At 40.9% G+C, this 16,537-nt stretch overlaps 1 protein-coding gene across 1 annotated transcript in view; it reads right to left on the bottom strand.

The window, feature by feature from the left end:
- Positions 1-4,471: 4,471 nt before the first annotated feature.
- LOC148897966 (zinc finger protein aebp2-like) overlaps positions 4,472-16,537 on the bottom strand; it is a 93,020-nt gene continuing 80,954 nt past the window's right edge. Inside the window, exon 9 of the mRNA XM_088996624.1 lies at positions 4,472-4,571. Within this exon, the coding sequence (XP_088852750.1) occupies positions 4,487-4,571 (85 nt within the window). The 3' untranslated portion in view covers positions 4,472-4,486. The remainder of the gene's footprint in view (positions 4,572-16,537) is intronic.

Genomic DNA, 16,537 nt, shown 5'->3' with positions numbered 1-16,537 from the left:
CTGGCCAGTATTGGATTGGATTGGATTTGCCTTTATTAGTCTCGCGGCTAGTGACTAGCCAATCACATGCTAGCCAATCATAATTTCAGAAAACTCTGACATTGCCAGCACCTTCGAGTAGGCCTTGGGTAGCCAACTTGAAATCTGATTGGTTCAATCAACAGTTTCATCGACACTGATTTTTATGCTCCCTAGCCTGCAGAACTGACTGTGAAGCCGTCCAGGTCGATTTCTGAAGCTGGTAAAAAATGGTGGCTGAAATGTGATTGGTTAATTGGTTAAATGCTTAAATACGAAGACACACGCATGGAAGCAGCACAACAGTGGGAAAGTAATGAAAAGAAAATGAAAGACCATTGGGAATTATTTAATAAGCAAAATTTAATTCACATCAGTCTGTGATTCAGATATTTTTAGGCCAGCAGAGAAGGCCTTGCAGGACCTGATGTCCCACCACTGCCCAGAGGTCATTTTACACCCCGAGTTCCCGTCTAGGTCAAAATCTCCCCAAATCCTTCACCAATCTCAGTGAGCCCGGCAGGCGCCCTCACGGTCACATTAATGTATTGTACTGAACGATACAACAAAGCAAAACATCCGCTGTCACTACATAATAATAAGCAAAACAACAACTACCATCTGCCTTTTTTGTAACACTTTGAAAGGTTGATTGATATCGTGGCCAAAAATGCTGAAAAACAATCTGTATCAATTCAAAAGAAAACACAAAAACAAGACAAAAAACAACAACTAAAAGCAAGCCTTGTGAAAGTACTTTCCTACTGTCTACCCGGGCGCCATCTTGCACTTCTTTTAAATGTTAAATGTTCAAAATGTGAAATGCATGTACATTTTACATCTCTATTTTTATGGATGACGGTGTGTATATTTCCGTTGATACGTAAACATTTTGGTGAGAGGTGGTCAGTTTAAATTATGGATAACTAATAGTGACATTTTTTGGGTATTATTTTGATTATTAGCTAGTTCCCCATCTGTATGCTGAGGAATACCCAAGGTGACTTAAGTTGGCCAATGGTCCCGTGACATAATTGTGTGTACTAAGCATTTTTCAAAGGATACATACGGATGACTTTAGAGATTACCTTGACAGAGGGGCAAGTAATGTGACCTCAGTGTCTCCAAATTGAAATCCACAACCGCTAATAACGCTTTAGGAGCACAACAGAATGCTGCAGTGTGTCACTAACTTCATAAATGTTCCATGTGGCATTGAACCGGATCTTCTCCTTTGATGTGAGGAGATTCACGACAAAAGGGAAATTGGAACGTGGCGTCGCGAGAGCCCTGATCTGGCATGCAAAGTGGAATGCACTGAATCTGCCGCAAGCCCCCGAGCTTGACTTAATGCCCTCCTACCCCGCTGGGTCATTGAAATATTCATCTCACTTTAAGTGTCACCCGTGATAAGTTTTGTCACAGCGGCTGCTTTCCATCAATGTTTCAGCTCGAGGGTCTCACGGGTGCAACTGTGTATTCATTCACGCGGCGCACATGCATTGGAACTTATGCTCCCAACATCCATCCATGTGCCATGCACATCATGTTTTGACAAAAAGAAAATATGACAACACCCAGTCTGTCTTGTTCGTGGGCATTCAGGTGAATCACAGGTGTCAAAGTCAAGGCCCGGGGGCCAAATCTGGCTCGTTACACCATTTTATTCGGCCCGGGAATGCAAATCAAGCATGTCAAGTGCCATGATGCTTGCTTAAGTCCCAAACAAAATTTGGAATTGTCATATGTAAACCACAATAACATTCATTAATAATGTTAAGCAGATTCCTTACTTACAGACAGTGTATTGTTGCTTAACATTAGTTATCAAGTAGACAGGATGAATTTAGTACAACGAACATTCATTAATCTTTACGTCTGTGTAAGCTCTCAGTCGTACAGGAGTGGTCCATCGATGAGAAGGTTTCTTCAGCCGTCATCTGTACAAAAGTGAAGGTTTCGGACGTTTCGCCTCCTATCCAAGAGGCTTCGTCAGCGAACTAAAGTCTGACTGGTCGTATCGGCCCTATTTATATATCCCTAATGTCCAGACATGGTGGCGCCGGACACAGCTATGATAGGTCCCTACTCTCAGGTTGGGGGGGCAGAAGACCCCTCCCTGTGGCCCCACTGATTGTTCCTACATTCCTGACTAACGACTGGCCTATTACCCCCACTCCCACCGGTATCACCTCATCAGCATAACGACCCTCATCAGCATTACGAAAGTTGCCTAACCTGTTTTGCCTAAGCAGGCTATTGTATGAACGATCCAAATTGAACCTCACCCCACCAGACCGGTTTAATGAAGGATTTTGTTGTTTTATAAGAATCGCTTCTTTTACCCCCCTTTCAAACCTCTATGTTCTTTCGCTAAGATTTTAACCTCATTGTCGTCAAATGAGTGGTTGCTAGCTTTTAGGTGCAAATGTACTGCCGATTGAGGTCCACTTATATTATCCCTGCGATGTTGATAAAGTCTTTTTTTGAGAATTTGTTGAGTCTCCCCAATGTACTGCTCTTTACAATTTTCATTCTTACAATGTATGGAATAAACTACATTACTTTGTTTTTCATTTGGTAGCCTATCTTTTGGATGCACTAATTTTTGCCTTAACGTGTTTATCGGTTTGAAATAAGTAGGAATTTTATGTTGCCAAAGGACTCTTTGTAATTTTTCAGAAACTCCTGCAATGTACGGTACTGCTACTCCTCTCCTTTTTGTATCTTGAAAATTATTGGTTTCATTCCCTATTCTTTCTTTCTGACATTTGTTGAATGACCACTGAGGGTACCGGCAGTTAGTGAGTGCTCTCCTGATATGTTTTGACTCCTTTTCTCTACCTTCAGTGCTAGTTGGTATTAGTTTAGCCCTATGCTGGAGGGTTCTGATAACTCCTAGTTTATGTTGTAAAGGGTGGTTAGAGTCAAAAAGTAAGTATTGGTCAGTGTGCGTAGCCTTCCTAAAGACTTCTGTTTTTAGCACTCTGTCCTCTTTTATAATTACTTTACAATCCAAGAAGGCTAGTTGGTTCTCTTGAATGTCCTCACAAGTAAATTTAATGTTGAAGTCTACAGAGTTGAGGTGATCTGAGAAGGATTGAATTTCTTGTTTCTTAATTATGACAAAAGTATCGTCCACATATCTAAACCAGTGTCTAGGTTTTGTCCCTGGGAAGGATGTGAGGGCCTGTTTCTCCATCTCTTCCATGTAAAGATTAGCGAAAGAACATAGATGGTTTGAAAGGGGGGTAAAAGAAGCGATTCTTATGAAACAACAAAATCCTTCATTAAACCGGTCTGGTGGGGTGAGGTTCAATTTGGATCGTTCATACAATAGCCTGCTTAGGCAAAACAGGTTAGGCAACATTCGTTATGCTGATGAGGTGATACCGGTGGGAGTGGGAGTAATAGGCCAGTCGTTAGTCAAGAATGTAGGAACAATCAGTGGGGCCACAGGGAGGGGTCCTCTGCCCCCCCAACCTGAGAGTAGGGATCTATCATAGCTGTGTCCGACGCCACCATGTCTGGACATTAGGGATATATAAATAGGGCCGATACGACCAGTCAGACTTTAGTTCGCTGGCGAAGCCTCTTGGATAGGAGGCGAAACGTCCGAAACCTTCACTTTTGTACAGATGACGGCTGAAGAAACCTTCTCATCGATTCATTAATCTTGACTTCGGATTTTAAAAGTAGTTCTTGTGACGTTTCAGTTTGTGACTAACGTGTGGCACAGTAGGGCCCCACCTGCAGCTGCACAGGTGTTTTAATCAATGGCAGTCGAAAGGACTCCTGGCACGTCCATTCAATGTCGAGTCATGGTTTGTTTCACCCAGTCAGGTTTGTTTCGTCTGATGATTTACTTGTGGTTTTGTTTGATGACTTTGTTGTTTGAGATTTTGTTCCTGCCGACTTTAATACAATTTGTCAAATACTGCACACCCTGCTTTTCGCTCCTGCCAGCTTTTTGGGGTCCACCCCACCTTGCAAAGCGTGACAGTATTCATTAATTGGTTGTGCCTCTATGAAATATGTAGAGGGAATGAAACATTCTAATGGCTTACCCAAATTCATCACGGCCCCCGAGAGGGAACCGTAACTACAATGTGAAAAAAAAAATGACTGACACCCTTGAGGTACATTGTCGGGAATCAGTCCGTGGGTTACTGCTGTCTTCTTAAAGTGTTTAAAAAAATCAATTCAACTCGCATGACGTAATTGGAGCACAAACCCTGTACTGAATAGGCCTGATTGCTGGGATGAGTTTTGATGACCGAGAGGGAAACAAAAGTCAAGAAAAGATCAAGAAACTAAGTGATATGTTTTGTCAAAGTCAGCTTTATTGTCAAATATGCTAATATCCAAATCCAATCCAATCCAATCCAATCCAATCCAATCCAATATGCATGACATACAGCACAGATGAAATTACTGTCCTCTCTGACCCAGCATGCAAGGCACTTACTTATAATGACTTTAACAAACATAATAAACATGAAAACGCCAATTTGCCGTGAGAGGGGAGCCGCTGCGTGTTCACGCGCCGCCATCTTGGGAAAAAAACAAAACAAAAATAACAAATAATATGACAACACTTTCATCACTTTGCTGCTGTGAAATGTAAATTTCTCCACTGTGAGACTAATAAAGGCATATCCAATCCAATCCAATCCAATCCAACACAAAGGCACAGAGTCATTCATTCTTCAAGACATGCTGTACCCTCTTTGTGATGACATGAAGCAGTTCTAGATGAAAGAGGAGAGGATCAAAGCATCCATTTCAGCAGTGGATCAGGGACGTCATTGTGGAATTTGCACGTCTACTACAAGCTAAATGTTGAAAGCAAACACGAAGCTGTAGCATCCATTGACAAAAAGACATTGTCTCACATCTCCTGTTCCATATAAATCTGCTTCAATTACAAGCCGCGACAGTTCGACATTCGCATCGGTGCTCTGCGCTGACGCTCCTTTCTTCTTATCGCGGGCTCCTCAAGCCATGCATCCATCCAACCGCAGACTGACCAACAGCACCGACCTTTCCGCTGAACAAAGCAGTGCTGTGAAGATGCTGCCCATTACAGGTGCAAAAAAGCACAATGGCCCCAGACCTGTCCAGCGAAGACAGTCAAATGGCTCCGACATTCCTCCCATTCAAAAACAGTACTGGCATATCCATGCTGCGGAAAAGGCGCAACCCCTCAGCACAGTCTTCTCCTTGATGATTGTCGTGGCCAAAAATGCTGAAAACAATCCATATCCGTTCTACACGACGCACAACAACATGAAGTGACAAAAGAAAACACAATAACAAGACAAAAACAACAAAAAAAGCAAGGCTCGTGAGAGCACTTGCTGACGGCTGCCTACTCAGGCGCCATCTTGGGGAAAAAAAAGTCAATATTCAATTGGTGATATTTACCCTTACCTGCAATCTCTTTTTTCTGCCTGTTCAAAGAAAGAACATTTTCCTCTGAGTCAAGCAGTTTGGTTAAACACTGTGACATATTGATATCTGACTTTTATTTAATGGCTTACATACAATGAAACATACATGCATAGAATACACAAGTAGAAAGAAGTCCAATATGGCGCGCGAGTAGGCAGCTGTTAGCAAGTGCTCTCACAAACCTCGCTTTTTTGTGTTGTTTTTGTCTTTTTTTTGTCACTTTGAGTTGTTGTGCGTCGTGTGGAACGAACACGGATTGTTTTTCAGCATTTTTGGCCACAACATTCATCAAGAAGGAGACTCTGCAGAGTGGCTGCACCTTTTCGGCAGCACCAATATGCCAGCACTGTTTTTGATTGGGAGTAATGTTAGTGCCATTTGACTGTCATTGCTTGTAGCTCTGGGGAATTTGTGCTTTTTTGTGCATATAATGGGCAGCATCTTCACAGCCCCGCTTTGTTTAGGGAAAAGGTCGGTGCTGTTGCGGCTGGATGGATGCATGGCTTGAGGAGCCTGCGATAAGAAGAAAGGCGCGTCAGCGCAGAGCGCCGATGTGAATGTGGAATTGTAGCAGATTTACGTGACATAGGAGATGCATGTGAGACAATCTTGTTTCGTCAATGCTCCAGCTTCATGTTTGCTTACAACATTTAGCTTGTGGTAAACGTGCACATTTCACCATGACGTCTTTGAAAGGACACTTCTCTCCTATTTCATTTCAAACTTCTTCAGACAACAAAGAGGGTACAGAACGTGCTTAAGATTGAATGACTGTGTCTTTTGTGTTGTGTCACTGTATTTGTTATTTAGTTTTTTTTTTTTTTTTTGGTTTTTGACTTCAAGATGGCGACACGAGAGTGCCTGCTGTTACAGCAGCACCTGTAGTTTCTTTTTCAACTTCTTCATTTCCTTTCCTGATACTTTCATCACTTTGCTGCTGTGAAATGTAAATTTCTCCCCTGCGAGACTAATAATGGCTAATTCAATCCAATCCAAATAGCTGGAACTCTCACGTTGTACTTTCCGGCATTTATTGAAGAAACACACTCATTTCACTGAAGGAAAAACCTCCTAACAGACCACCATTCACAATATAGATGAAAAGTGACAACATCAAAGACCATCAGAGAAAGACACTAACATGGAGAAATACATGTGTCCTACCAAGATGTCGCACGATCATATCAAAGGCAAAGGGGAGGTTGAGCTGCAATGTCAATGCAGTTGGAAGTCGGGATGGGCGGGATACCCATGTAGCACATATAAACTGTGGCTGCTGTTTCCATGAATAAACATGTATTTTTCTTTATGGGTGTTAAAGGCGGCACAGGGGAAAACGGGCGAGCATGCCCGCTTCACAGTGCAGAAGGAGGGTTCGAGTCCAGGTTTGGCTTTCCTGTGTGAAGTTTGCATGCTCTTACAAGTGAAAAGAAAAGTGATGCAAACGAGTTTAGATTGTGCTTGACACGGAAGTGTCAAGCACTTACACAGCCGCTCTTTTGAGGTACAACATTTTGAGGTACATTTGAGATATGGCTACTGTCACTACAAGTAGACTGTAGAAATATAATTGAGAGAGAAGGAGAAATACGAGTGAGTGTGTGGATATTTGAAAAGCCAATTCAGTAATTACACATTCGGCAACATAGACTCTCCATGCCTCAATTCTTTGACATACAGTAGAACTCTACTAAACGATGTTTGCAGGCAGAAATTTCTTTCAGGGGACTTTTCACGATAGCAAATTTGATCTCAGATGTAAGCAAAAATGAAAAAAAAAATGTATGTGTACTTTTATTTTTTATTCCAATAGAGCATATGTATTGGCATATACTTATTTGTCACTTCATATATCCAGTGTCGAAGGAAAGAAAGCTAAAGAAATTGTGAAAATTACAATCAGTATTCACTTTCGTTGACATAATGTCTATTACTTTGGTTCCTTTATCAAATGTTAAAGGTTTTTTTACCCCCCAACTCTTTGTGAGAGCCTTCAAAGGTCCGTTTTGTAGCCATTTTATACGAAGCAATTCGACGTTCACGCCGTGTCTGAAACTATGAGTAACATTTCGAACCAAATTCTAACAAACACAAGTACAGGAAGTAACAGTATTAGCAAGAAGAAATAGCATTAATGCAGGCTGAACATATTTTTCACACGAGGGGGTATGTTTCGCGGTTGAGGAGTTTCACTGTAGAATTAAGTCGTAATATAGTGGTCATCAATATGACAGTCAGACACTGTGGACGAAGACTCGGAACCAGAAAGATTGTCCCTACTGCCGGCTGGAGACGCAGCCATTCATGACAGACGTCTGAATTCTGCCGCCCTCTGCCAAGCGATTTATTGAGAGTATATGCAAATTTAAGTGATACATTAGTAAAACATAGTTTTCTTGAGTAGAATACCACACCCCTGGAACGTTCTGAGCCCCAACAGCTGTAAGCTATAAAACATTGCCTTTAATATGAGCTGATAAATTTGTAACCTGGCTAATGGCCTCTTCCTGTGAAGGTGTTTGAAGTCCTAAATTACTTCAGTGATAAGGAGTTTCCCAAGTCCTAAATTCTGTGTCAGGCCAGATCTCCTAGATGAAGCTGACAGTTTAACTTGCTGTGTCGGTTGACCTGATTGACCCCAGGTTGTCTGTGCTTCAATTGTGTATTGAGTCACAAGTGTTGACTGAGCATATAACAGCATGAAACTTTTAAATATGATAACTTCTTATTATGTCTAATCTCTATCAATAGTTAAATCAACCAACAAAATGTACAGTTCGGCTTGTCTCGATAAGTGCTAAATCGACTTATTGCTCCATGAGAAAAAAAGGACCAGATAGTTTTTAATATTATTTTGTGACTGGATAAATGATAATTTCCATGTGTGTTTGTTTACATGTGACATTGACATCCCTCGAGCTACCTCTCTGCCTCTTCTATCAGTCAGCCTGCTCGCTCCTGTGCGAGTTGGGGCTCACTCACACATGCGCACACATATAAACACTAAGGGGGGAGGGTTTTTGAAACCCCTTTAAATGGTTTGTTTCGCATGTGAGTGTTCCAATGGTTCATGGGCTCACAGTACTTCTTTTCTCATTTCACAATGAGCCACAGCAGTGTATTGTAGCAAGAATAGCGCCATGCTGCATTAATGGTATCCAGGACAAGCATGTTGGCCTATTGACCACTACAGTGCTCTTTACGTGTTATTTCATTATTTGCATTCAATTAGTTCTGCTTTATTCATTACATCCGACAGGAACTTGATAAGATTGGCAAATGGCACCAGACACCAGTTTCAAGCGCCAGAAGTGACCAGTGTTCCGACTGTTTTTCTCCAGTGCAGTGATAGATCTTACCACTCACTTACGGCTATACGATTTTATATACGGTATATATTTGCACGGGCCGTGCATGTCACTCCTAGGCCTTCAGTAGTACTATGTCTGAATCACTCCACAGTGTATGCAGTGCAGGTGTGGTTTACTACACGTCCACTAGAGGATGTCATTGGCAAGGAAATAACTTGCGACTTGAAGAAACTGAAGAAACACTGTCATTAAACTGTTTGAATTTTTACTATGAACGTACGGATTCGTGATAACCTCATAAAATTGGAATAGTATTTGCTATTTTTGCTAGCTTTGGAGCTGTTCCAACGTTTCTCAATGATGTCCATCTATTCTTGAAAAGTCCGTCTGAAAAATGGCATTAACAATAGCATTAACAGTGCAACCAAATCAATTTCTTCACCTTCTTCAGCCATTGAGGGTTGACAAAACCACTCGCTCTGCAAATTCCCCCATTGTGGGACTATTAAAGGCTTTCTGATTCTGATTATTAAATCTGCACAAAAATGTATATGCTCATGCAACTAGCTACAGAAACAATGTGCTAGCTCTGGCTGGTATGCCCTTATCACTAGTGGCGAGTGACACTTCTTTCTTTTCCTTTCGGCTTTTCCCTTCAAGGGGTCGCCACAGCAAATCAGTGTCCTCCATCTTTAGTGGTTTGATCCGCATGTTTGTTTTGGCCAAGCTTTTACGTGGATGTCCTTCCTGAAACAACCCTGTGTATTTATCCGGGCTTGGGACCGGCACAAGGCTTGTGACACTATGATTGGCTAATGACTAGCCTCTCATAATTTGTGAAAAGTCTGGTGTTGCCAGTGCCATCGAGCAGGCCTTGGGTCGAACTCTGATTGGTTAATGCAACAACTTCATCACCATTGATTTTTTTATGCTCCAGAGCCTGCAGAACTGACTGTGAAGGCGTCGAGGTAGATTTCTGACACTGGTATGAAATGATGGTTGAAATGTGATTGGTTCAATACTTAAATACGAAAACACACACTTGGAAGCAGCACAACAAGGGAAAAGCAGTGAAAGGAAGCTGAAAGATTATTTGGAATTATTTAATAAGAATTAATGGACAACATTTAATTAACATCAGGCCGTGATTCAGATATTTTTAGGCCAGCAGGGAGTCCTTGCAGGCCCTGATGGCCCACCACTGATATTTATATATAAATAATCATTTTTTCACATTTTAAAAGGAGCCATTTTGTGGTTCACACACACATACGCATACGCACACGCACACGCACACACACACACACACACACACACACACACACACGCGCACACACATATGCATAATAATAGTATTAATCATAAAAAGAATACAGAGTACTATGGGGTTATGGTTTTTCCATAGCAGTGCCTGGGAAAACGTCTGCTGCTCTATCGCTGAAAGTCCAAGTGTGAGTCATCAGCTATATATATATATATATATATATATATATATATATATATATATATATATATATATTTGTTTTTCGGCGATGAAAATAAGTCTCTCAAAAGAAATGGCCAGAGGCCGAAGAAAAAGGCCAACACATGCAGATATAATCTGTTCTTTCACGACAAATTTAGGGAACCAATGTCTCATGTTGATGGTAAGACCTTTTGCCCTGCTTAATAAATCACAACAAAACATAGCAATCCACAGATGCAAGGATAATACCACTTCCTAGTGATACTTGTCTATGCTATGATCCGGTACTGTAAACATGACATATCAGATGATTCACATACAAAACTAACAGTTCATCACTAACAATAGCCTGTGAGAATATGATAGCAATATATTCTCCATTTCAGCCCATTGTGTCCCAGTGTAAGAAGGTGAAAAATTATTCGTTTTTTTTTAATGCAAATACAGAGAGAACACAAGTGTGGCTCCATTCCTGCAGAATGATGAGGTGGAATATTGAAATGGAATTAGAACTTCATTCGCTGGTGTGGGTGGTAGCGCTACGGGCACAGAAAGAGGGAATGTTGCAACACTCCCTCAGATGAATAATGTAATTCTGTGCTTTGTGGAAGGGAGAAGGACGGGACTCATTTATTGCATATGTATATCAAGGAGTCACTGAAGTTGTAGAGGAGTTTTAAATATTTCACATAAAAGTTTTCAAAGCAGCACATTTAGATCACAGAAAAGTTAAGGTGATGATGCCAAACAACAAATATCTTCTTGAAACGAACACGCTCATCGTCAGGAGGGTGCACGGGCATCCTTCAGGGAGCAGACATACTTGCCGCTTCACCTTGAATAATGCAAAACCATTTGCGGCTCAGTGTTTGACACAGCAGGCAGCACGTTCTAATGGCTCACTGTTTGGACAAGCGTGAATGCCAGGAAAAACACCGGCGTCTGCCATGGCCACCGCTTGGCCAGCACACAAAAGTCAGCTTGCATACGGTGAGGATCTGGGCCAGTTGCGAATGGCCATGAGAGCCGGCGACCCACTTCAAGCTGTTTTCGACATTAGTTTACATGTTTTTGTAAACACGAGGGATGCCATAGGTGGGAGGAGTCGGGGGGAAAACATATTCTTACGCTCCATTCACTTGCCAGGAAAAGAAAGGCTCAGGGGCAAAGTGCTTCCCAGCAACTTTCCAGCAGGTTAAAAAACACACACAGAGACACGCACACACACACACACACACACACACACACACACACACACACACACACACACACACACACACACACACACACACACACACACACACACACACACACACACAAGGCTGCGCAGCTTTTCTGTTTGGTGTGAGTGATGACACTATAGATTGTAGTTCATTGTTTCATTGCTATGTGGCTATGTGGTACAGTATTTTTTTTCAAAGATTTTTCTTGTTTTACAGTATACAGACATTTAAAGGTGCATGCCTTCATTGCGCCACAATTTGGTGCACAATGGAGAGAAACATTGAGTTTTATTTGAAATGAATTATTGCCACAACTACCAATCACTTTCATAGTTGATATTTCGATTCAACAGTGAATTGGATAAAAAAATGTCTGGGGACTTGATATCAAATTGACATTTACAATATTTGTTCTGTGAAAATAAATTAATTCCACAATATTTGGGTGTACTCAAACCATATTCTGACTACATTTCAATTAAGATCGTTTTCTACCTGCATTGCATTACAAGGTGGAATATTATGAAAACAGGCCGGACATGGGCATTAAAAATGAGCCTTTAGAATAAATGTCCTCTTGTGTAAACATGAGCCTGATTGATTGGTTAGCAATGATCATTTTGGTCATGTCAAATTGGATTGGGATTCATTTGCATCAACTGGGAAATGTGTTGTAATGTCGGCCTTGAAACAATATGCAAAATGGATTTCACTGAGGCCAGAGGCAAAATTAATCAATTTGGCTCGATTAGTTGACTGCCTAAGCACCCACTAGTCTAAATGTGGCATTTTGATGAACATTTGTAGAATATAAATTATGCAGAAAAAGCCACTCTTTTTTATCCTTCTCAAGAGGACGTCCATTTTGTTTCTTGCTGCCGCAGACTGAAAATCATATCACAGTTCCTCAGGGAACAGGTAACGACCTACCAGATTTGTTTCCGGTCATGTGAGGTTCAGAAGCTGAGCCGTGATTGGTGTTTTCCTGAGCCCGACCAACTCTAATGTCCTTTTTGACCAACAGCATGTGACAACATGCCTGCAAGGATACAATTTGGTGGACTTGGCTGCTTATTTCAGATTGCCCAGTCTAAGATTAATCGGCATACCGTGATTAGACTCGTGGGGTTGGATAGAGCATACGTTGTTTTGCCTGTTAAAAAAGAGACTATTTTTCAATGAATTAGTGGGCTTAAATATCTTCTTGGAATAAGGATGTGACAAAGGTAAAGTCAGTGTTGCATGACTGAAATCATCCAACCTCCTCAAATCACAATGCTACCACCCACACTGCTAACACATTAACAGTGAGATGGAAGATGGATGGATGGATGGATGGATGGATGGATGGATGGATGGATGGATGGATGGATTCACGAATACATAGCTCAGTAAAAAGAAATACAATGAGATTTTTTTTTTTTAAGTTTACTTTGTTCAGCCTCAGAGGAGGTCCATGCTCAACTGAGTGGCATCTATTCTTCATTGCACTTAATCCGATCGGGGACACAGTAGGTGCTGGCGTATATCGAGGTGACAATTCAACCACAGGGCAATTGTGAAGAGCGCACAGAGTGGAAATCTATCCTGTACCAGTTACAAAGAAACTAATTGTGGACCTCCATACATCCATCTCCTTTGGCAAGGGGCCCATCTTTAGCGACTACAAAGTGGTTGCGTTCAGTTGCATGTAAAAGACATGATCTAGTTCACATTGCTTTGCAAATACAACAAATCTAACGGTGCTTCAGTTCTGCACACAGTACTCTATGTACTGTAGCAGTATGATTTATTGACATTGTCAGACTTCCTCCTGCAGGGGTGTAAATATGCTCTTCGAGAATGTGTTTGCTGTGTAGAGAGGACTTTATAGGCAGGTGAATGGGAGATTGCATACTTTTGGTCTTTTTCACGCCGGACCCAAACAATCATTGAAGATGAAAAAATTTGAATAATGAGGAATGCGAAAATCAACGTTCCTGTCTTGAGAACAAAACTTCCAATACTTTTGAGTTGCCTACTAATGCCAAGATTAATTGTAGCTTAATGTCACCTCACATAAAAATAAAAAGGGAGGATCACTGAAGCACAACCAAGAGACTTCCTGTCCTTGAGAAAGAACTGCAGCAGACTAAGTCAGGTCCCACGAGTGCAATCAGTGAGCATCTCATAGAACAGGCATTCAACTTTTCTCCTTGTCTGTTTTCTTGTAAAAAGTGATGTGGGGGAGAAGCTTTTAGGCTGCTATGCATCTTTTGATGTTTGGGACGCTTGTCCGCGTTGCCATCGCAAAGCATGGCGCCGACACATGTCAAGCCTGTTGTCGAATTAGAAAAAAAGGGAAGAAGTGTTATCCCAATAGTCTTTCTTTCAAGAGCATTTGTTGGGAAACACCTAGCTGCACAGTAATGCAAACACAGACCCTTTAAGGCAAAGTCTTTTCTCGACAATGATTTTTTTAAGGCAGATGGCAACAGACTTGAAAATCCGTATTTAGTCTTTGGCAGTGATTCTTTGACGTCATTTAATGGTGGAAAGGTTCTTTTAAGTAAACAGACAAAAATGAGAAACCTCTCAAACAGCTTACAGTTGTCATTTGGTTAAGCTGGAATATTGTAAACAAGGGGGAAAAAAATCTGTGCCTTCCCTGCTGGTCACCAGGCACGCCACAACACAAAAAGTGTTTCAGCTGAAACTGGCAGTGTACCAAGCAGGAACCCCCCTCCCTCTCCCATCCCACCAATTTTTACTGTATGGATTTTTCTCGACACCCTCTTACAATGTCCCAGCACAACTCTAATCCTGATGAATTGAACAACACAAAGAAGGAACATTATTTTTCATTAAAGCAACAATATCTGAAACTAACCAATTTAAGATGATTGTTGGGGAAAATGGTTGAATAGTACAATCAGAATCAGAAAGAACCAGACCGCCTTTAACTCATTCACTGCCAGACATATGCAAAACTGTGTCCACTCCAGTGCCAGGGTTTTTGTCATTGTCACCCAAATTCCAGGACCCACAGAATATTGAGTTGTAGGACGACATAAACATTCAATACAGCGTTAGGAACCTTGGACTCTCTGCTTTCATCAGAAAAAAAAGAGTTGATTCCTAAATTATATGGGTACGGATTTATATGAGCTAGAACTGAGGGTGGCTGTACAAAATACACTGCAATACATACATATTGATTTATATAGTGCTTTAACAACAGCTGAAACAAAGCGCTAATATAGACAAAAGGCAAATGCTGCCCCCTCATTGAAGGGAAAAATAATTGTGGAAATTAAAAAAACATTCATAGGCCATGGCCAGGGTTTTATCGGCACCCAAGCATGAAAAAAACAGAACGCGAACACATTCAGGAATGGTGCTCTACGCCATATTTTCAATTCCCGAATAGATTCCTGATGGGCAGTGAATGAGTGAATAGTCCCACAATGGGAAAAATTGCCATCTACAGCAGAAAATTGAATGGGGTGGGGGTCAAAAGATAAAAGTATTCTATGCCAAAAGAAAATGTCCGAAGACTGAAATGTACAACTGCACAAAAAAAGTCTTAAATAAAAGATTGATGAAACAGTTTCTATTCACCGTATTTTTTTAGATTGCATCGCTGATGAGCGTAAACTCTTCATGTCCAATGATAATCATATTTTTTCACAAATCAGTACAATTGGTCTGTCCTAAAGTCATCTGGTCAAATAATTTAAAGTATTGAAAACAATGTGAAAATAGTGTAAATTGGTTGATGCTTAAACTGTCAGAGAAATGTGTAAAACACCGTCTCTTCTTATATAGCTTTTCATGTAACATGATATCAATATTTTAAAGAGGATGCAGCCATTCATGCCAATAAAAGCAGTGTTTGATGGTAAGGATCCCACTTTGAATGCGTGTGCTCAGCTACATTTACCAATAAAGTGTTGCATTACTCACTACATTATGCGTATAATAACATTAAAACAGAATGTGCCCTAAACTGGATTTTTCTCCCTCCCGTTTGATGTCCAGCAATCATTTATCTGCCAGTTCCTATGTTTAGAGCTGAGGAGCTCTTAGGTGCTTCAATTTACAGTGTTGTGAGGCAGCTGGTTAAAACTGAACATTACCAGTATTGTCAGCAATGTTTATAAGAACCTGGTACACGTAGAGACACACTCCGTACCAGCACATCTGTGTTAGCCTTTAAAGGCAAAGTGGTACAGCGATAAAGGTTCTTGTAATGATGATTGAAAGCCAAGAGATGGGCATGTTTTGAGAAAATCAAATCTGAAGTATATTGAGAAAAAGAAAAACATTCATTAAGTACAGTTGGTATAAAATACATAACGTCATCACCGTTAAGTCTTTTTGTAGGAATCAGAAGGTCAAAGGTGAATAGAAGGACATCTGGACTACCTGGTCTTCTCTAATCTGCACCGACATGCTCTTTTATCAATGGGATTCACGCTATTAAAAGCCCCGGTGAATAAATCAGGACGCTTCACATTGAGGTCATTCTCTGGATTAATTTGTTCTTTTGCTTTAACATCCTTGCCGATTTGAGTGCTGCCATGCAAGAAAAGTCTGTGTGTTAAAATGGCAATTGTTTAAAAATTGAACCACTGCCCTTTTTTACTGGTCCTTAATGCTGTTCATCTCACTACAATGCTCGTGTCATTTGAGAGTGAAACAAAACAAACATCCATCCATTTCAGATACGACCGTATTTTGCGGTGTTTAAGATGCACGCAAGAGCCTTCAGTTTCTTCAAAAGATAACCCAGCGCTTTATACGCCGGTGCGCCTTACATGCGAAGTAATATTGAGGAATCGCAATGATTGTCAGCAGCCACCGACTCCATTTCCCCATGTAGAAGAAGTAGTGCGCGGTCTCGGCTGGGACAGATAAAACTGTGTTTTATTTCAATAATCTCTTAAAATTACTTTGAAAGGTGGATTTTTTTTTCATGATTTCACCATAAATATCCATGTTTTTGTATTTCATGTCTCAAGGACAAAAAATATATTTTTTAATTTCTCAAAATATTGAAGCCAAAACATTCCATGAAAACATCT

The sequence above is a fragment of the Hippocampus bargibanti genome, linkage group LG05 (assembly GCF_051943395.1).
Source record: "Hippocampus bargibanti isolate YZ-2025 linkage group LG05, ASM5194339v1, whole genome shotgun sequence".
In the NCBI taxonomy this organism is placed as follows: Eukaryota; Metazoa; Chordata; class Actinopteri; order Syngnathiformes; family Syngnathidae; genus Hippocampus; species Hippocampus bargibanti.
This window is presented reverse-complemented; position numbering and strand designations above follow the sequence as displayed.